Raw genomic sequence first — 20957 nt, forward strand, 5'->3', positions numbered from 1 at the left:
TTGCATGAGCTAGCCTATTAATTATTGTGGTGTGGCTGGATCATTTTTTTTCCCCCGCTTAAAGAGTGGATGGTAAACCATCTCCATCTTCACGGCGGATTCGCGATAATAAATTATAAATGAATCTAATAGCATACCTTCTTCGTCTTCTTCTTCTTCTTCTTCTTCTTTTTTTTTTTTCTAAACGGAGATATATATATTAATTATTATTCATTTGAAATACCATATTTATCATTCCAGCTGTTAATTAGGTATGCCTCACGTCAAATTTACGAACTAATTAAGATTAATTTTCATGTGAGTGAAACTGTGTGACACTGTAAGATTAATTAAGAGATAATTGTGAGTCGGTAGGCTCGAAATTGAAGCATTATATTGGTTAAAGGTCATGATCACATATAAGCTGATGTTCTACTGTGGACAGAAGAAAGAAAAATTGTGGCCCAGTAGGGTTTTCCACCAATTAGAGGCCAGCACACGAATCGTTGCCACCATTTGCCAATCATGTTGAGATTATTCAAGCTGGCAAAATCTCAAGTTCTGAAGAGGCGAACGGATGGAGGTAATTCTATGCAATTAAATATTTTGCAGAAATTAGAGAGTTATGGTGGGATTGCCGTTCTTACTATCAAAAATATATGCTATGGAAAAGAAGCCTACAATTTCTTAAACAATCAAAGATTGGTCTGTCTGTTTGATTTTACAGAAAAGCAATATCTTTCCTTCACTTTAGTACGAAGTTGAGTGGAATTTTAAACCTATCAAACTATAATTACCACCAATAAATCAAGAGGATTAAATAATATTTTCCCAGATTTTAATATATTTTCTCTCAATTATCTTGTATCTTTGACGAACATTAATCTCAACTAGTACCGTAAGAAAACAAAATTCCCCGGGCTTAGGTGAAGTTGACTCTAAAACGATCCCCAAGATTGAAAGCCTAAAAAACCCGCAAACATGGAATATTTGTTATTATTATTATTATCCCCCTCCACCTCCACCTCCACCTCTTAATTACTCTTTATAGCTCCACAGCATCTTTCCTTTTCCTCTTTAATTTCTCCAAGTATAAACGCGTTATGCGAAAAACTAGCTCATCACAAAAGCAGAAAAGAAGACTACTACTGCTACTAGCTAAGCTAAGCCACTGCTAGCAGGAGAATGACAGAACCATTGCTAGCTAAGTGGTCACAGAGCACTCAAAAAACACAATCCTATCTCTGTATATAGATACTCTTTCCATCTTGGCCCCCTGCATCTCCAGTCCTTTCTTTACACACACCCACAGGATTATTAAACCTTTGTCTTTTTCTTGCCTTTTTGGTTCTTCAAAGTTTCTTTGTCCAGAGAGAGCTTTTATGCTCTCCTTAATCTTCTCTCTCTAGAATAGCAGCAGAAAACAAAGTAAAACTCCGCGTGTTTACGTCTTTTCCATTAGATCCCCAACGCGTTCTTCGACGACGACTAGAAATACCAACATTTCTTCTTCTCCTCCACTTCCTTAAGACTTCATCACTGATCCTTCCACATTCTCACTGAAATTCCATTTCACCAAATCAATGAAAGGTTCATTGCCTAAACACGAGCGGCGATGGGCCTCGGACACGGTTCCCGGCAATGCAACGATGAGCGCCGGGACATCCCCGGGAACTGAGTCCGGCGAGGAGTTTGTTGAGGTAACACTTGATTTACAAGATGACAACACTATCGTCCTTCGCAGAGTTGAGCCAGCAACATCTACGGTTATCAACATCGATGATGTTTCTTTTACTCCCGGTGGTTCGGTGTCCGCCGGAGCTGTAACTCCGGTCTCAAGATCGCCGACGATCAGGCGGAGTTCGTCGAATAAGATTTTGCAATTTTCTCAAGAGTTAAAAGCTGAAGCTGTAGCCAAAGCTAAGCAGTTTTCGCAAGAGTTGAAAGCTGAGTTAAGGAGGTTTTCTTGGACTCATGGACAGGCTGCTCGGAAGTTATCAGCTTCGGGAAATAGCAGCGGCGGTTTTGAATCAGCTTTAGCTGCTCGTGCTTTGAGAAAGCAGCGAGCGCAGCTTGACCGGAGTCGGTCTGGTGCGCATAAAGCTTTGCGTGGATTGAGATTCATAAGTAATAACAGTACAAAAACAAATGGGGTTGATGCATGGAGTGAAGTTCAAAGCAATTTCGAAAAACTTGCTAAAGATGGTTATCTTTACAGGGCCGATTTTGCACAATGCATTGGTTTGATTCTACTCTTACTCCTATTTTCCTACTGGTTTTAGTAGTAGCTGTCTCCGCACCACCTTTCATGTTACCGAGTTTAAATTATTATTATTATTATTATTATTATTACTGCTACATTTAGACATTTATAGATAAAAAGAAGAAGAAAAAAAGTAAGCGCGGCAAGAATATTGAAGATTCAGTTGTTAAGTAGTTATTATGTCTTGTAAATTAATTATTGAAATAAATGCTGTTGTGCTTTGAAAGGAATGGAAAATTCGAAGGAATTTGCTGTGGAGCTTTTTGATGCCTTGGGGAGGAGGAGAAGATTGAAGGTGGACAAGATTAGTCGAGATGAGCTTCACGAGTTTTGGTCACAAATTACCGATCAAAGCTTTGATTCTCGACTCCAGATCTTCTTTGATATGTACGCATCGTCGTTACATTTATTATGGGCTCCTATAACTAAACTAAATTAACGACTTCCTTAATTCCCTAATTAATCCGTCACTTTTCTTCCTCTTCTTCTTCTTTTTTTTTTAAAAAAGAAAAAAGCTTAACTGAGATCAGGCTTCAAGGAGATTGAGTTTATATATACTCCACCAAACAGAGACGATCAGAGGACAAGAGTGTCTTTTCATCTGAGCCCCAATTATTGAAAAAGTGATTAAACAACATTGAATATTATCTTAGCCCTCTCTGAGATGGCATCTATATATGAAGAAGTCGGCATAATTTTAAATAGTTGAGCAAACCTAATCAAATTAAAGTAGCTAGGTTCACTGATTTAGTATTTAAGTTGTTTTAATTAAACCTTTGTTGTTGTTATATGTGTTTACAGGGTGGACAAGAACGAAGATGGTAGGATCACCGAAGAAGAAGTGAAAGAGGTATCCAGATTCATCTCTTTCAAAAATACATTTTATTTTTCTCTCTTAAAGTGTTTAGTTTTAAATTAACGTGCATGAATAAATCCAAAATGACCCCTTAATTATATCAGAACTATTGCGCTAGCTCTTTAATTGTAAAATAAAATAAGATTCAGCCCTATATATATCAATAATCGCTGAGGATTCGGAGACCATAAATTCTTGGAGGATCTAAAACTAACTACTCCAAACACGAACCCATTTTTTTCTTAATCTCTGACGCCATTCCCATGTTAACAAGCATCTTTAACTTGAAGGGGAAAATGTTTATTACAGGGAGGGGGGAGGGGCATTTGGAGCAAAAGTCTTTAATTTGCGCGATAAATCTGTTTATTAATTTGTATTTTCTTTACATAAATTGGTAGATTATCATGCTAAGTGCTTCTGCAAATAAGTTATCGAGATTGAAAGAACAGGCAGAGGAATATGCAGCTTTAATCATGGAAGAGTTGGACCCTGAAAGACTTGGCTACATCGAGGTGGGTCCTCCTGAGTTTTAATTTCAGAGAAATATTTTTTGTTTTATTTTAAACATGCATGCTGGAAACTTTACAGTGATTCTAGAACGAGTTAGGTGGGCTTAATATAATATCATCTTTAATATTATTTCATTTTCATTTCAGTTTCCATCATTAGCTAAATAAATTTGTTTAATCAGAGTCAAATTGATCACTTGTCTAGTTTTGGGTCATAATAACAGTCTTAATAGGAAAATAATAAAATTAAATAAAAAATTAAAGACAGGCACAGCATTTGCGTTAGACTTCTTCTTCTTCTTCCTCCAAAGTCCATTGTTAGGCAACAAGGCCTAACAGATTAACTTACCAAATCTTGATGGTTCACAGCGTTGTTGTTGAAACGCGCACGAAGAAAGAATGAGACAAGAAGAGGAGGAAAAATGTTTAATTTTTTAATTATTTTTTTTTTATAGATGGCGTAACTAATTTGGTTAAGTAAGATTATTTATGTTTTCAATGTGTTGTCATGAATTCCTCTAATCTTCAAAATCCAGCAAACCTTGTAGATTTTTGCAAGCCCAATTTCTATCCCTAAACCTTTATCATTTCAAATTATCACCTCGTGTTTGAATTCAAATAAATACCTAAAAAAAATATTATTCCCTAATTTAAAGTGTCTTGTGACCAATACTCTTGTTCCCTGAAAAACATTATTTTTTATAGAGTATGATTAAGATTATAGTAAATATTACTTTTCAAAATATATTTTATTTGTAAATATATTAAAATAACATTTTTTATTTTTGATATTAGCATATCAAATCAATAAAAAATAATCAAAAAATAATCAAAATTTAATAGAAAATGGGTTCACCTGCAGCTCCAAACAAGGTTTAATTCCATAATTGATAATTTGAAAATCATTCCTGCCCCAGTTGACCTGAGAAACATAGATGGATACCCAAGTGGACACGGTGTTTGCCTCGAAAAATGCTTGGCCTTCACTCATACACTATGCATTACGCGTGTTGCATTGCGCATCAGTTGACATGATCCATCTTCTCTTGTCCCCTAGTAATTCCATTGCTGATGATTTTGTTGCAATCTTTTTTTCTTTTTGTTGCTGAAAATGATATAAAGCTATGGCAACTAGAGACACTTCTTCTACAAAAAGACACGTATCTGAACTACAGTCAAGCTCTAAGCTACACAAGCCAAGCCTTGAGCCAAAATCTACAGGGGCTAAGAAAGAGAAGCTCGATAAGGAGAGCGAGCAAGCGATGTGTATACTTCTTTCAGGAGAATTGGAGGAGAATTTGGGTTTTGGCATTATGGGTTATGATAATGATTGGATTATTCACCTGGAAATTCTTGCAATACAAGCAAAAAAATGCATTTCACGTCATGGGTTATTGCCTCCTAACAGCTAAAGGCGCGGCAGAGACATTGAAGTTCAACATGGCTCTAATTCTCTTGCCTGTCTGTAGAAATACTATCACTTGGCTTAGGTCCACAAAGTTGGGTCACTCGGTGCCATTTGACGACAACATCAACTTTCACAAGGTATACACATGGTTACCTACCACCTCCTCTTCCTCTCTTTATTGCTTTTTTGTCACGTTTACATCCTTTGGGGGTCCCTCACGGGAGACTTTTGCTAGAAAGTCAATACATTGGTTGATCTTTAGCCATGAAAATAGAATAATTTGCGAGCACCCAAACAGTAGTCATGAGGGATATTTATCAGACGCGATACGTCAACAGGCAGCAATAGTTGACAACTAATAGGCTTTCATACTCTTCTTTTTTCCCATTAGATAATGTTAATTGTTGACCACAAAAACAAAAGGTGAAGTCCATCTTGGACCAAAACAAAAAAATAAAACTATTTTAGATGTTTTAGTGGTGGTTTTTTTTTATAAAAAAAGACGAGCTTTACGAAGGTGAAGCACTCATCTATCCATTTATTTCTGGTAAAAATATCATCCTTTAATTTCAAATCCAATAAAAACTAAGTCAGTGATCAATTAAGTGTTTTTTCTTTTATCCAAATCATCATTTAAAAGCCATCCTTACGCTAGCTAAGACCCAAATGCCTGTGTCATATAAAATTGAAGAGCAAATTTATAAGAAGCTCATAACTAGCTAGTCCAAAGCTATTTTACCATTGATGAAAGATATATATAACAATAAATAAATTCAAAGAAGCTTAAATGAGTTTATTGTTGTACAAATTGACACCATCTAATTGCATTGGATTTTCTTAGAAGACATTTATTCATTTACTTACGGTAAATTATTTACTTTGATTTAATATTTCTTACATACATGCAGACCATAGCAGTAGCAATTGTAATCGGGGTGATTCTCCATGCTGGAAACCATCTAGCTTGTGATTTTCCAAAGCTTATAAATTCATCTGATGGTAACTACAACCAGTATCTGAGAAATGACTTTGGTGGAAAGAAACCTTCATATGCAAAATTGGTTAGAGGGGCTGAAGGTGTGAGTGGAATTCTTATGGTGATCAGCATGGCAGTTGCATTTACACTTGCTACAAGATGGTTCAGGAGGAGCCTCATTAAGTTTCCAAAACCCTTTGACAGGCTTACTGGATTCAATGCATTCTGGTATTCACACCACTTGTTCGTCATTGTCTACATCTTGCTTATCATCCATGGTGTATGCTTGTATCTCGTGCATAAATGGTACAAAAAGACGGTATGAATCAGAAGTCTTTTCCTTATTAGTTTTAACAGCAGCGAGTGTTTGCGAGAGTAAACTGATGGTGATTTCTTGCTTGCAGACATGGATGTATCTTTCTGTTCCAGTTTTACTATATGCAGGAGAAAGGGCCCTCAGGTTTTTTCGTTCTGGCTTCAATACTGTCAGGCTCCTCAAGGTATAAAATCTTGAAGACCTCGGTTTGATCTTTTTGAAAGAGCCCTTGAAGTACTGGAATACTTCTGTAAAGTTGAAGACCAACTGTACTAGATTTTTGTCTATAATAGTATCTTTTTTCTTCCTTACATTCAGGTTGCAATTTATCCAGGAAATGTTCTCACATTGCAAATGTCTAAGCCTCCCCAATTCCGATACAAGAGTGGACAGTATATGTTTGTCCAGTGCCCTGCTGTTTCTCCATTTGAGTGGTAAGTCACTATTAATTTATCAACTCACGTGAAAATACATGTCATTTTCGGTAGTTTACAACACTTTCAGCTGTAGTTCAAAAGATTTTCGGTCGTCAAATTCATCCAGGGAAACTTCTAACAAGAAACTTGCTCATCATATGCTTTAGGCTAATGTTATGTTTATTCTCTTCATGAATGCTCGTATTTCGGAGTGTTTAATTTCATTAGCTGATGAAAGCTAGTGAGTTTTTTTTGGCTGCAATTAGTGATTGCTTTCTTAAATTCCGTGATTGTTGATCAATTGATACCCCCACCAATGTGAATTAGTTTCTATGTTCTGATACCTGATTTGCATTGTAACTTAATATGAGCATGCTTTTATTTTTCCACCCAGGCATCCATTTTCAATCACCTCCGCGCCTGGTGATGATTTCCTTAGTGTTCACATTCGGCAGCTAGGTGACTGGACTCAAGAACTAAGAAGGGTATTCTCTGAAGCCTGTGAATGTCCCGTGGCCGGTAAGAGTGGACTTCTCAGGGCCGATGAGACAACAAAGAAAATGTACGGAATATGTCTACACTAATTTCCTTTCCTTTTCTCATTCTGTTTTCGCCTTTGGATAGCGTTTTCTGATTATATTGCTTATGTAACATTCTTCTCTAATGACAGTTTGCCGAAGCTCTTAATAGATGGGCCCTATGGTGCACCAGCACAAGATTACCGTAAGTATGATGTGCTGCTGCTTGTTGGTTTGGGAATTGGAGCAACACCTTTCATCAGCATTCTAAAAGATCTGCTTAATAACATTGTTAAAATGGAGGAGCAGGCTGTAAGTGACAAGAAACCTGACTTTAACTTTCCAATCTGCAATAAGATGTCTCTTCATCCTCCGTAATCTCTTGAATGCGTAGTCACAAGTCTGAATCTTATTCTCAGGATTTGGTCTCGGATATCAGTAGGACATCAGACCTGAGCATTGGAAGTAATGATACTACATCCTCTAACAAAGTTTCACCGAAACGTAAAAAGGCTGTAAGGACCACCAATGCTTATTTCTATTGGGTAACAAGGGAGCAGGGTTCTTTTGATTGGTTCAAAGGAGTCATGAATGAAGTTGCAGAGATTGATCAAAGGGTAATTAATGTCCATTTAAGTAAATTAGAAAGATTTTTCCATTTTGCTTTTCCTTGATTGTTGACTTGTCATTGGACTACTCCAGGGTGTGATTGAGATGCATAATTACTTGACCAGTGTGTACGAGGAAGGCGATGCCCGATCAACCCTCATTACCATGGTCCAAGCCCTAAACCATGCGAAAAACGGTGTGGACATTGTCTCTGGCACCAGGGTAAGACCAATCTTTTTGTTTCAGGCTCCTCGTATGTTCATCTTGTGGGTCCTAGGTTATATCAGCAGGAGTTTTCCAAAATTTCTGGCACCTTCAAAGAGATATAAGTTACATTCTCAGCTGGCAAGTGATAATAATGCACTGAAGTATAATACCACGCAGTTCTACTAACAAATCCCAAACTTTTTCGTTAGGTGCGAACGCATTTTGCAAGGCCTAACTGGAAAAAGGTTCTTTCTAAATTATGTTCCAAGCACTGTAATGCAAGGATAGGTGAGTATTCCTTGCAGCCAACATATTTCTTTTCAATAAAGAAACCTATCATTTTGTTCTAATTACATCACTGTGGTTCTGGAGCAGGCGTGTTTTACTGCGGGGCACCTGTCTTGGCCAAGGAATTAAGCAGGCTCTGCTATGAATTCAATCAAAAAGGTTCCACGAAGTTTGAGTTCCACAAGGAGCATTTCTAAGTGACCAAGGGGGGTGGTATACATAGCGTTTGCACCTTTTTTTTCTCAGCAAAACTTCCTCTAACACCCCCGATGCAAAATAAGAGGCTCTGCAATAAGACAATGAAGCATTTGTACAGTGTTGGGCAGAAAAAGGAAAATGGGGGAGTTAAAAAAAAGATAAATAGATATACTAAAATACGTGGTAACATATTAGTAACACCAAGCAGGGCCATAAAAATAATCCTGGGTGGTGAGATTGCTTGAGGTTTCAACAATAAACCTGTAGTGCTAGTTTGGAGGTGGCAAGTGGATACTGGAACTAAAAGCGGGATTGCTGAGAGCAAGAGTGGGTTGCTGCTGCAATGGAGAGGTTGAGATTATTGAGAAATAATACATAGTTTCATTTTGTCTTTTTTTCTTATATATAATATATATATATATATATATATATATATATATATATATATATATATATAGTTTCATGGAGTGTTAGGACTGCCATTGTAAAGTAAATGGGGTCCTAACCTTGCTATTAGAAATAGATTTTCTGTTAGTTGAAACCGTAACACTTGATGGTTGAGTTGATAGCATTTGGATCAAGTATCAGTTCTTGTATTCTACTAATTGCTTTTATGTACTTTTCACTACTTTTCTGGAATTGAATCTACTAACAAAAAGAATGGATGGAGACAAAAATTAAAATAAAAAATAAAATTTATTTTTATTAAAAGAAAAAATTAAAAAGAAAAATTAATTTACCAAAAAGATATAAAAAAAAACAAAATGAAAATTAAAATAAAAAAGGAAAATTTTAAATAAAGAGTGAAATTAAAAAGAAGAATCAATTTAACAATAAAAAAATAAGAATTAAATTGAAAAAAAAAATAACATATCATAAAATAAAATTAAAAAAATATAAAAAAAACCAAGAAAAAAAAAAGAGAGACGGAATTTGACATTAATTTTAAAAGGTTAGAGCCTGTTATAATACTTAATTAATTTTGAAGCAAAACTATTAAAATGACCTCATACATTTAATTTTATAATACTTTCAACAGTATCAACATGCGACTTGCAAAAATCTTAATTTTGTTTTTTGTATTATATTTCCAAGAATTCTTCCTAATTACACCCCTATTATAAATGGTCTCGCACTGTCTACATATCAGCTTTCAAACCATCCAAATTTTCATATATTCTGGGTCGGGTTAGGCTCTAATATAATTGTAGGCTGTTCTAAGCTTGGGCTTTCACTTCGCTCGATCAAAATATTGTCAAGTCTTGGTCCTTTCTTCAAGTAATCTGGGTTTCAAGCCCATAATGAGCTCCGGGCTCTATCAGGCTTTAGAAAGGATCGTATATGATTCTCCCTGGCTACAGGTGTTTTAGAGTTTTAGCAGTATTGTTTTTTATAATGTTTTTTTTTTTTGTTTATAAATATATAAAAATAATATTTTTTTAATTTTTAAAATTTATTTTTGATATCAGCATATCAAAACCATGTAAAAATATATATAAAAATAATTTTTAAAAAATTGAATTTTAAGCCACAATCCTTTGACTCGACTGCTTGACATAAAGGGTTTTTCTCCTACATTATTATCGTCAAATTTCAATACAAATACAAAAAAATGCGAGAAAGTTATTGTAAGAATCTAGGTATGGGTGGCTTGTTTAAATTTAGTACAGATTTAAGCATAAACTGCTGATAAAAAGAAAAGGTAAAATTTTTGTAAACAAGTTTTGACTACTGGTTCGCGTTAGTTTTAATCTCTAAGTAAAATAATATAATCAAGGACTTGGAGATTTTCACTGCAAGAATTCATACGGGGTAAAAAGCATTGTGGCTAAAGAAAACAAAAACGGTGAGTCGCGATGGCCCAATCAAGAGAAATTCCCCAATTTACATAATGGCGCCTCCACGTCCTAGGACTGCTCCGCCAAGGTTCCTAAAAATTCAATACAGCGGACGGCTCCTCTTTCATTCAGCACATTCGCATAAGATTATAAGCCTAAAACAAGAGATCTAGTTTCCTAAAAACCCGAAGAAAAAATTAACCCTACTACTTCACCCTCTACAAGCTAGGAAAAATGTCCTAAGGTAACCAAATTGTCCCTTTAGCACCAGCTAAATCTCATCGGAAAAGCGACGAAGAGTATGCCACGTACAACCCAAAGTGTTACGGCTAAAAAGAAATGATAAATGTTGTTAAAGGATTATCTTAATTTAATAGTTTAAATTATTAGGTGAGATTTATAAAATAATTTATATTATTTTCTAATATATTTTTTCAAGTTAAAGTTTTTTTGAGCTTGAAACTTACACATACCAATATTACTTTATGCTAAATTTTTATCAAATAAACATGGATAACGAGATTTAAACTCATGATCACTTAATCATCAAAGTTCTAATATCATATCAAACAATCATCTTAACTTAATAATTTAAACTGCTAGATAAGATTTCAAAAAATAATTTATATTATTTTCTAACAGATATTTTATATATTGTTTTGCTAGTTTTTGCACTAATTGTGATGCCAAGAACTCCTGATGTTATCCTATGCTTGGTCGCCGTGGAAAATCCAAGTAATGGTAAAAGTAAAGTCCTTTCATCCAACATGACACTAGCAGCTGAGTTTGATAACAAGAACACAAAGTTTGGTGTCTTCAAATTTGAGAATACCAGGGCTAGTGTTCTGTATGAGGGCATGGTGGTGGTGAAGCAAAATTAAGCAACGGGGGATTGAAGCAGAGAAATTAACGGGGTGAATATTGTCGTTAATGATAAGTCATCAGATGGGTTAGATTGTCACTTCTATCATAGGTTACAAGCTTGCCTGCAAAACAAGTCATCGTTGATACAAGAAATCGTGCAATGCTTAAGTTAATAAATATATGACGAGTAAATGTGTGTAAAAGAGGTAGAGTAATGTTGTGTAAGAGCTTGAGTTACAGCTTTCTTTTTTATTTGGTAACTAATGGTATTTATAAACATTAGAGGTCATACAAGTTTACACGGTGAAGAGAAAAAAATGATGAAAAATATTTGCTTTACTATAAAGTTGAGTAATTGGTTAATGTGTCATGTTTGCTATTAGTTGATAGATTGATGCTGAAGACTAAACCACTGATGAAAAGGGTGGTCAGATGAGGAGAGCTGGTGTGGAACTAGGCTGGTTGACAACTCAACCGAGATCGATTCAATTTTTATTTCTATCCTAGTAACATCATATCAAGTTCAATTCAGGATTTAGGGTGCAGAAAGTGTACAAATTTACATATAAATCTTAGTTGTTTTTCCCCTATTGTACGATTTGTATAATCGTTTTGTTGTTTATAAAAGGTTTGGAGAATATATTTACATTTTGGAAGTAAATTAATTTTTTTTTTTTGGTAATTCCATGTATACTAGGATTGCTTGGCTAAATCTTCAATTTCCTTTTCGCCATAATTCATTCATTCAAATTTCAATGTTTGAGTAAATTTGATATGCTGGCATATTCTCAGATACTAAGCTGTAATACAAATCAAGGGGGCACAGAATATTCATCCATAAAAGGATCAAAGGAGAGAGGGCATTCTGAAATATATCTTAAACTTATTTTCATTGAATACATGTTATAATATGATAAGATGTAATATGATGATTTGAAAGCAATTTTTTTCTTGCTTTGATTCTATCTCGAAAGTCAGTCAAAGTCTGTGACACTTTTCTATTCTACTGAATGAAATTTTCAATGAATTCTTCAATGTAGAACATTGTAATAAAAGCTAAATATTGTGGGGGAAATCAAGGTTAAGAGATTTTTTTTTACTGTAGATTATAACAATAATTTCACTTTTAATTTCTTATTTTTTCATGCAATATTTCTTTGGCTTTCCTTTTCTTCCCTAGTGAACGGATAGTGCAAGCGCTATTAAGAAGGCGCATGTAGCGCTTCATAGTGATCAAATCTAGTTACTCATTGTCTCATTGGATGCGCAGTTTTATCATCTTCCACATGGTGTGACGCGTGTAAAAAAATAATAGTTGGATTGCTGTCGGTAATCAACTATTTGTATTTTTTCTTTCTTTTCTCTCTTGTGACAACTAAAGTACACAATTATTCTTTTTGTTTGTTGTTTGTCACATCAGACATGTTTGTCATATCCAAACGCCTGTCAACCATGTCAGACTCGCGCGTCTGGGTCCAAAAATTTAATATTTTTTAAAGGCACGATTGGATAAAAAAACAAACACTACCTCACTCAAGCATGATTTTTCATTTATATGCAGTAGAATTTCACTGCAAACTCTTTTTTATTTGTGCAACTGTTTTTTATAAATTTGTTATATTTGAAGAGGAAAGAATGAAAAAAAATATGTTGTGTTCTAAGTGATTATTTCAAGTCTTAAACAATAAACTTCTCTTTTTTATATGTATTGCGGATGAAAATATTAATTTTATATTTCAATCCAAGTGTTTGATAATTTTTTAAAGGGTCATGTTTTTTGAAATTTGAGATGTTGTTGCATAATCTAATTGTCATAGTTTGTTAGAAGGAAAGTTTATTCTACATTATAACTATTACTATATATGAAAATCTGAAATATATGATTGTAAGAGAAAACTTTTGAATTGATACATTATGTTGTAGGAAAAGAAAATATTGTATATGTACAAGATTTATTGTCCTTTTGAATTTCTTAATTTGTGCAATTTTATAAATGATTTCTTCACTAAAATTAGAGATAATAAAAAAAATTTGAATGAATTTTAGGGATACGTGTACTAACAATACTAGACTTGCGCCTAAGTCTGGTAACCACATCAAGCCAGATGCCTTGAATTTGGCAACCATACCAGTAAAAACACCATGGGTTTGGTAGGCGTTTGGGTCTAGCTAGGTTGCTAGACCAAAGCACGTAAGGTCTGGCATGGTTGTCAGGCCTAGACATTTAGATCAAAAATAAAATTAAAAAATATTAAAAAATAACAATACAAATGTGAACCTAAATCTATTTTTTTTAAAATTTTAAGGATCAATTAACTGATTTTCTTGAACTAGGGAAGAAAGAATAAGTTATAATTAACGCTTTCAAGCTTATTTTTTTATTATTTAAGCACAGTTATTAGACCTGGTTCAGCACATCGGGTCAACCCAAGACTTAAATGACCTGACAGAACTCGATAGAGATTTTTTTTTTTTCAAATGTGTTTTTCCCCCTAGCCAGAGATCTTTTTTTCATCTTTTTCAGGTGGTTACTAACCCATATCAAAATTCATTATATAAATACTAGAATAATATTTTATTTTTTCAATGTGAGATTTGAAACCCATTAATATATAATAGTTTATGTTCACACAAAAAAATTATGTTTTTTTAATATGGGATAGAAAAAAAAAACTCTTTTGGTTTAAATACTTCAACTTAACAGGATAAGATAATATCTTTTTAAAATGGAATAAAAAACCTTTCAAAATAATATTTTATTTTATATCCACATGGTTTGTTTCTTAATTTTTCATATGAAATATAAAAATCTCAAATACATTTTTTTAAATTTATCCAGGTTGACTCACACTAGGCCCAAAAAAAATATCAGACCCACGACTAGGTCTGACAACCATGTTTGGATCTAGCATGACTACCAAACCTAAAACGCGTAGGTCTAGCGTGACTATCATAACCAAAACATCTAGGTCTGCAAAGAGTTGAGTAGAGGTTTAAAAATTAATACACTTAATTAGGTTTAATAACACTATTAAAATATTTTTTATATTTTTAAAAAAAATAATATTGATCTGTTTATATTTATATAAAAAAAAATTAATATTACAATACTGCAAAGGGAATGCCAATATATTAATAATTACTAAATTCTATCTTTTCAAAGTCAAGAGACATGCACCCTAGCAAACGCACAGAGGACCAATTGTAATATGCTTGACTGTATACTCATTGACTAGTACTTGTCAAACAACATGGACAGAATATAAAAGAGTGTAATAATAAATAAATAAAAATCGAACCATTCCCCTCTTGAGTTTGGTCATGGCTGAGACAGAGCAGGTCAAGCCCTTAGCCCCGGCAGCATTCCAAATCCGCAGTGATGAAGAAGAAACAATGCCTGTGCAAATGAAAACTCGCCGACGAAGTTGCATCAACTGCTGTGGCTGCATCACTGCGATGTTATTAATTGTTGCCGTGACTATTCTAGTTTTAGCCCTTACAGTTTTTCATGTCAAGGACCCTGTGATCAAGATGAACAGGGTATTCGTGCAACGCCTTGAGCTTGCTAATGGGACTCTTCGAACAGATGTGAACGTGACTCTTCTTGCTGAAGTCTCCGTGAAAAATCCTAACGCGGCCTCGTTCAAGTTCAAAAAAGGCACAACGACTATTTACTATGGTGGCGCGGTGGTTGGCGAGGCTAATACTCCGCCAGGGACGGCCAAGGCGAGGCGGACTCTACATATGAATGTCACAGTGGATCTAATTCCTGCCAAATTATTGGCTGTTCCACGCTTCATCAGTGACATACGTTCAACGGGAGCATTGAATTTGACCAGCAGTACAATAATTAGTGGGAAGGTGAGGATACTCCGAACTTTCAAGAAATATATTGTGGTGGGAGTAAATTGCACTGTGACATATAATCTGGCAAGTCGGGAAATTCACGGTGGCAACTGCAAACCTCATCTGAGTATCTAAGCGGCAATGGAAAGCAAACTATAATGTAGCTTTCACAGTTTGCTGCTCAATGTTTTCTTGTCGTAGCTTTTCTGCAATACGTATATTGATGGATTGCTAATATACTCTTCATATGTACAAGATTTTAGCGTTATAGATTGATGTATGATAAATCTGTACACGTGATTTTTTTCCCCTTAAGATTATATATGAGTTTGTACCAAGGATTGCTCCAGATAGATTACTTGCGTGCACTAAATCAAGTCTTTGGTTAATCACAAGCCTAATAGAATGAGTTGTTCATCAGCCTACAAAAGGGACGATTTTTAGCCCTGACATGATGAAAATAGCCGTTGGTGTTTAGACCATGGTTTTTGGATCGGGAAAGCAGACATGGGGAATTCCCAGAATTTGCTATTACCAAAACAAATGTTCTGTAGAACAACGTAAATATAAATGCATTCTAAATTAAAAATGAAGTCCATCAGTACCAACATATTGAAAGTCCTGAGAGGAAACTTCGTGCTTGGAGACAACAACCAGAAGATAACTTCCAAGTGCAGTTGATCGGATGAGGCCATTGGTTTGGAAGTCATCAAGTTAACATATATTATCAAAATTCAAGCTCTTTTTGAGTTTCAAACTTGGATTCGTAGTTGCTCAGTTGCTTTCGTGCGGTATGTGGAAATTTCTATGATTTTGCCTAGTGGAATGTTCCCAAATTCCATCAGTGTTTGATTGCGCATTCTTCACTCACAAACGACAAGAAAGAATGCTTAAGATCCGGAGTGCGTTTATTTTCCGCTAGCTTTCGTGTTAATGGTGAAATAAATGCAACAATATATTAATTTGATAATAAAAAAAATATATGTTTTATACTGTAAAATTTATTAAAAAATTGAGTTTGAAATATAGATTTTGTGCTATAGTTTTTATATATTTTTATAATTTAATTTTGTAAATATTCCTTTATTTAATCTAAATATTTTATACATTTATTTTACTATAAATAAATTTCAACCACAATTTTTTACTAAATAAATATTTAAATCCAATTAACTACAATTAATTTTTTTTTAAATTTTATTTTTTGTCAAATTACAACCACAAAAATTACTTAAAAAATAATGATGATGATTGCACTGCTTTGATTTATCAAGAATACCTGCTCATGCGTAGTGGGATTTACTGGGAATTTTGGTGTAATCAACGTACAAAGTGGAAAGTTTTGTTTTATTTTACTCAACAATTCAAGATACATGCACATTCATTTCCGAAGAGTTGTGGTAAATCGTTGGTATAAAACTTCAAACTATCTCGAGAGAAGAAGAAGAAGATGATAATGATGATGATTGCACTGCTTTGATTTATCAAGAATACCTGCTCTAATTTGTCTCGGTAAAGAAATACCTAATTTGAATTGCTTAAAAGATTTTACCAGTCCCTCTAATATTTTGTTTTTTACTAATGGGAACCTTCTACTTTTGAAATTATTATTTGATCGGAAACTCGGGTTTTCTTTAAATCACCTTTGCATCCCCCGCCATATGACACTTGACAAAAAAAATAAAAAAAATATATGGTAGGATGCAACATGATGATTTAAGGATAATCTGAATTTTCAATCAAGGATATATATATATATATATAAACAGGTTTGGTAAGGCTTAGAAACGAATCAGAAACAGGTTTAAACTTTGATTCGGTTTTTCTTTTATTTCAAACCAGTCTATATATTATTTTAATTAGGGCTTTTTGGGCTTTTTAAAATTTTATAATGTACTTGTGTTATTCTTACAATTTTTATAGCTTTTCAAGGATTCTTTTAACTTTTTTATAACGGGCCTGGTTGTTATTACCAAGGGCTTTTTAAAGCCATAAATGATTTTATATAAAGGCATATAAATAATTCTTTGCAAGTTGTTAGTATAGAAAGGAGATGATACAACTCAATCTCATGATAATTTCAGAGCCCAGCACAGAGGGTATTCAAAGTAGATGCAAATTTACCACAAATATATTTAGCGTGGGGTATTCATTATAGCACAGAGAGAATTTGTGGTGGATTATAATAGTAAAATGTTGTTTTTTTACTTCATCAAATCAGATGAGAAGACTAAGGTCAGGGTTAAAATTATCTTTTTTTCTCACTCATAGTAAGGATTCAAACGGATTTTCAATTTTTTTTTTCTCATAGTGAAATATTCTCCGCTATCATTAAAAGAAAACACTCAAATATTTGGTTGCTAGGATTTGTTTTAAGATTTTATATTTTTTTCACAGTATAATTACTATGGTGGAATTAATTAAGGCTTGCTACGAGGATATTTTTATATTTTTATTATTCTTAGCACAGCAAATTCATGAAATTAACATTTATCTCTTAATTGATTTTGGTTTGATTTAAAAGCAATTTTGTATTTTCACGTGGGTTTAACATAATTAAAAAAATATATAAAAAAGAACTTGATGGGCGCATGGGAGATGCTGTTGTGTTTTGACAGCGAGTGCACCTTCATAAGATGGCGAAGAAATTGTTTCCCTCATGTCATTGGATTCATCAAGGTTCCTCTTCCATCCCAGGCGACCCGTGTTCAGTTTTGATGGGTGAGAGCCACATTTTTCTTTTTCTTATCTTTTCTCTCTCATGTCTTAAGATTCGCGCATATCTTTTAAAATTTTAAGGCAGTTCCATCGGTCGGGTATATTTGGGTGTCGATCTTTGTTTTTTTTATTTATTAAATTTTTTTTTTGGCTTTTTTGTAAGGTTTTTTTTTTAATTGCATCTTTTAATTTAGATTTTTTTTATTTTTTTTTAAAATTAAGTGCTGCCTCTTATTTTATTTTATTTTTTTCTTGCCTCTTTTGTAAAGTTTTCAATTGTTTTTAATTTTATCCTTTAATTTAAATTTTTTAATTTTGTAAAGTTTTTTTAGATTTCATGCTCATTTTTTTGGATGTTTTTTCTTTTAATTATTTAATGAAATTAATTTTTCTTTTTAATTTAACCATTTAATCCAAAATTATCCACCCTTCATTTTTTTTCTTTCAAATTTTATCCTCGTTCTTTTAGTTGCTAATTTTTCTTTTGAATTTTTTTTTATGATTGAATTTTTTAAAATTACATTTTTTAATATTTTATTTTTTTAAAATTTAGAATTCATGGCTTTTCTAGATTTGATGCTTCCAATTAAATAGCCAAGATCACAAGTTTTATAAGCTGACATAGGTTATCATCTTACTTTTAGACTCTTTTTTTCAATCTCATTACTCGACGTTGGTTTAAAAAAAATCAAATTTCATTGTTTTCTTTGTTTTTTTATATAAAAAAATTATCATAATCTCATAATATGGTCTGTGGGTATTGCAGGTCAACCTAGGTGGTTTGTGTTTTTTTTTTCAGTGTTATTATTCAACTTTCTATAATTGCATTAAAACAGTCTTAATAAGATCTTTCTAGTGGTGAGACGGTGTCCACAATGGAGGGACGTTGAGCCTCCAATGAGCTTTTTTTTTTTTTCTCTTGTCGAGTATGATATTAAAAACTCAATTTTTACAGTTAATTATTGTTATTTTTTTTTATTTGCTCTATTTACTATAGATGCCTTTAATTTTGATCCCATGTCTAACAGGATTTTTTGTTGGTTATCCCTTTAATTTTCTTTAAATTTTTATTTTTGTTTAAAATTCTCTAATTTCCTTATGACTACTTATGTATTAACCTAGCACCAAACGACAATCGGTATTAATTAAAAGTTGGGATGATAACAAGTGTAGTTGTGGTGGGATCATTAGTTAAGCAACTTTGTCTAGCCCTAATAATTCCACAATGAATTTGCTCTGTTTGAAACAGGGACCACTTTTATCAAAGGTTATCATCGCTGACATGCAACCGTATAAAAATCAGTAGAACTTATGGCAGTCCACAGATCAAGGCACAAATTATTAGTATTGAAAGGCAAATCCAAGATTGCCTATGAACGCGATGCATGAAGTCAAAGTTACGAAGTAAGTGAAGAGCAAAAAAGAGGCATATCAACCACTGAACAAGAGCCAATCCCTTGGGTTAAAGGATTAACAATAGGAATGTTTGGACTTTTTGAGATAAAAAAGTGTCTCCCTCTCTTGGTGCATGAATTTAGTCAACAGCAGGAAAAAAAAAAGTCTGTGGTGCATGCATTGAGCTAGTTTATTTCTATATAAACAAGTATGGAAAACCATCCAGGCTTTTGATAGGGGATTTGTCCCTCGCAGCTCATGATTCCCAAACTTGCCTTGGAAACAAACTCACCGAGTCAAAGCGTTTCGCCGTTTGCGGAAGAAGTCTGATGTAGAACAAGTAGCAGAAGCATACATGCTCAAAAGGGATCACCTGAAATTCAAAGGCAACTGAATTTCGGCAACCGGGGCATCGAAGTCGGAATGTCGCGAAACTCACCGAGTCAAAGTGTTTCACCGTTTGCAGAAGAAGTCTGATGTAGAACAAGTAGCAGAAGCATACATGCTCAAGAGGGATCACCCGAAATTCAAAGGCAACTGAATTTCGGCAACAGGGGCTTCAACGTCGGAATCCCGCGAAACTCACCGAGTCAAAGCGTTTCGCCATTTGCGGAAGTTGTCTGATGTAGAACAAGTAGTGGAAGCATACATGCCCAAGAGCGATCACCCGAAATTCAAAGGCAACAGAATTTCGGCAACCGGGGCATCGAAATCGGAATGTCGCGAAACTCAACGAGTCAAAGCGTTTCGCCGTTTGCGGAACAAGTCTGATGTAGAACAAGTAGCAGTAGCACACATGCTCAAGAGGGATCACCCGAAATTCAAAGGCAACTGAATTTTGGCAACCGGGGCATCAAAGTCGCGAAACTCACCGAGTCAAAGCATTTCGCCGTTTGCGGAAGAAGTCTGATCTAGAACAAGTAGCGGAAGCATACATGCTCAAGAAGGATCACCCGAAATTCAAAGGCAACTGAATTTCGGAAACCGGGGCATCAACGTCGGAATCCCGCGAAACTCACCGAGTCAAAGCGTTTCGCCGTTTGCGGAAGTTGTCTGATGTAGAACAAGTAGCGGAAGCATACATGCCCAAGAGCGATCACCCGAAATTCAAAGGCAACAGAATTTCGGCAACCGGGGCATCGAAATCGGAATGTCGCGAAACTCAACGAGTCAAAGCGTTTCGCCGTTTGCGGAACAAGTCTGATGTAGAACAAGTAGCAGTAGCACACATGCTCAAGAGGGATCACCCGAAATTCAAAGGCAACTGAATTTTGGCAACCGGGGCATCGAAGTCGCGAAACTCACCGAGTCAAAGCATTTCGCCGTTTGCGGAAGAAGTCTGATCTAGAACAAGTAGCGGAAGCATACATGCTCAAGAAGGATCACCCGAAATTCAAAGGCAACTGAATTTCGGAAACCGGGGCATCAAAGTCGGAATGCCGCGAAACTCACCGAGTCAAAGCATTTCGCCGTTTGCGGAAGAAGTCTGATGTAGAACAAGTAGCGGAAGCATACTTGCTCATGAGGGATCACTCGAAATTCAAAGGCAACTCAATTTAGGCAACCGGGGCATCGACGTCGGAATCCCGCGAAACTCACCGAGTCAAAGCGTTTCGCTGTTTGCGGAAGAAGTCTGATGTAGAGCAAGTAGCGGAAGCATACATGCTCAAGAGGGATCCCCTGAAATTCATAGGCAACTGAATTTCGGCAACCGGGGCATCGACGTCCGAATCCCACGAAACTAACCGAGTCA

The 20957-nt window shown here is 34.6% G+C and overlaps 2 protein-coding genes across 2 annotated transcripts; both read left to right on the plus strand.

Moving 5' to 3' along the window:
• Window positions 1–1024: 1024 nt before the first annotated feature.
• On the plus strand, window positions 1025–8934 carry LOC118028651 (respiratory burst oxidase homolog protein A). Its single transcript, XM_035032335.2, has 14 exons — window positions 1025–2220; window positions 2470–2629; window positions 3044–3092; window positions 3497–3610; window positions 4730–5152; window positions 5924–6310; window positions 6396–6491; window positions 6626–6741; window positions 7118–7285; window positions 7394–7553; window positions 7661–7858; window positions 7944–8072; window positions 8267–8345; window positions 8433–8934. The coding sequence occupies exons 1-14, from the start codon at window positions 1563–1565 to the stop codon at window positions 8540–8542; spliced, it is 2847 nt and encodes a 948-aa protein (XP_034888226.1). The 5' UTR covers window positions 1025–1562; the 3' UTR covers window positions 8543–8934.
• Window positions 8935–14566: 5632 nt separating this feature from the next.
• LOC118028654 (late embryogenesis abundant protein At1g64065) lies at window positions 14567–15226 on the plus strand. Its single transcript, XM_035032339.1, has one exon. The coding sequence runs from the start codon at window positions 14567–14569 to the stop codon at window positions 15224–15226; it is 660 nt and encodes a 219-aa protein (XP_034888230.1).
• Window positions 15227–20957: the final 5731 nt, after the last annotated feature.

The sequence above is a fragment of the Populus alba genome, chromosome 3 (genome assembly GCF_005239225.2).
Source record: "Populus alba chromosome 3, ASM523922v2, whole genome shotgun sequence".
Lineage (NCBI taxonomy): Eukaryota > Viridiplantae > Streptophyta > Magnoliopsida > Malpighiales > Salicaceae > Populus > Populus alba.

Coding starts and splice junctions, on each gene's coding strand:
- LOC118028651 (XM_035032335.2), top strand. CDS start 1,563: ATGAAAGGTTCATTGCCTAAACACGAGCGGCGATGGGCCTCGGACACG. Junction 2,221..2,469: donor CGATTTTGCACAATGCATTG/GTTTGATTCTAC, acceptor GTGCTTTGAAAG/GAATGGAAAATTCGAAGGAA. Junction 6,742..7,117: donor GCTGTTTCTCCATTTGAGTG/GTAAGTCACTAT, acceptor TTTTCCACCCAG/GCATCCATTTTCAATCACCT.
- LOC118028654 (XM_035032339.1), top strand. CDS start 14,567: ATGGCTGAGACAGAGCAGGTCAAGCCCTTAGCCCCGGCAGCATTCCAA.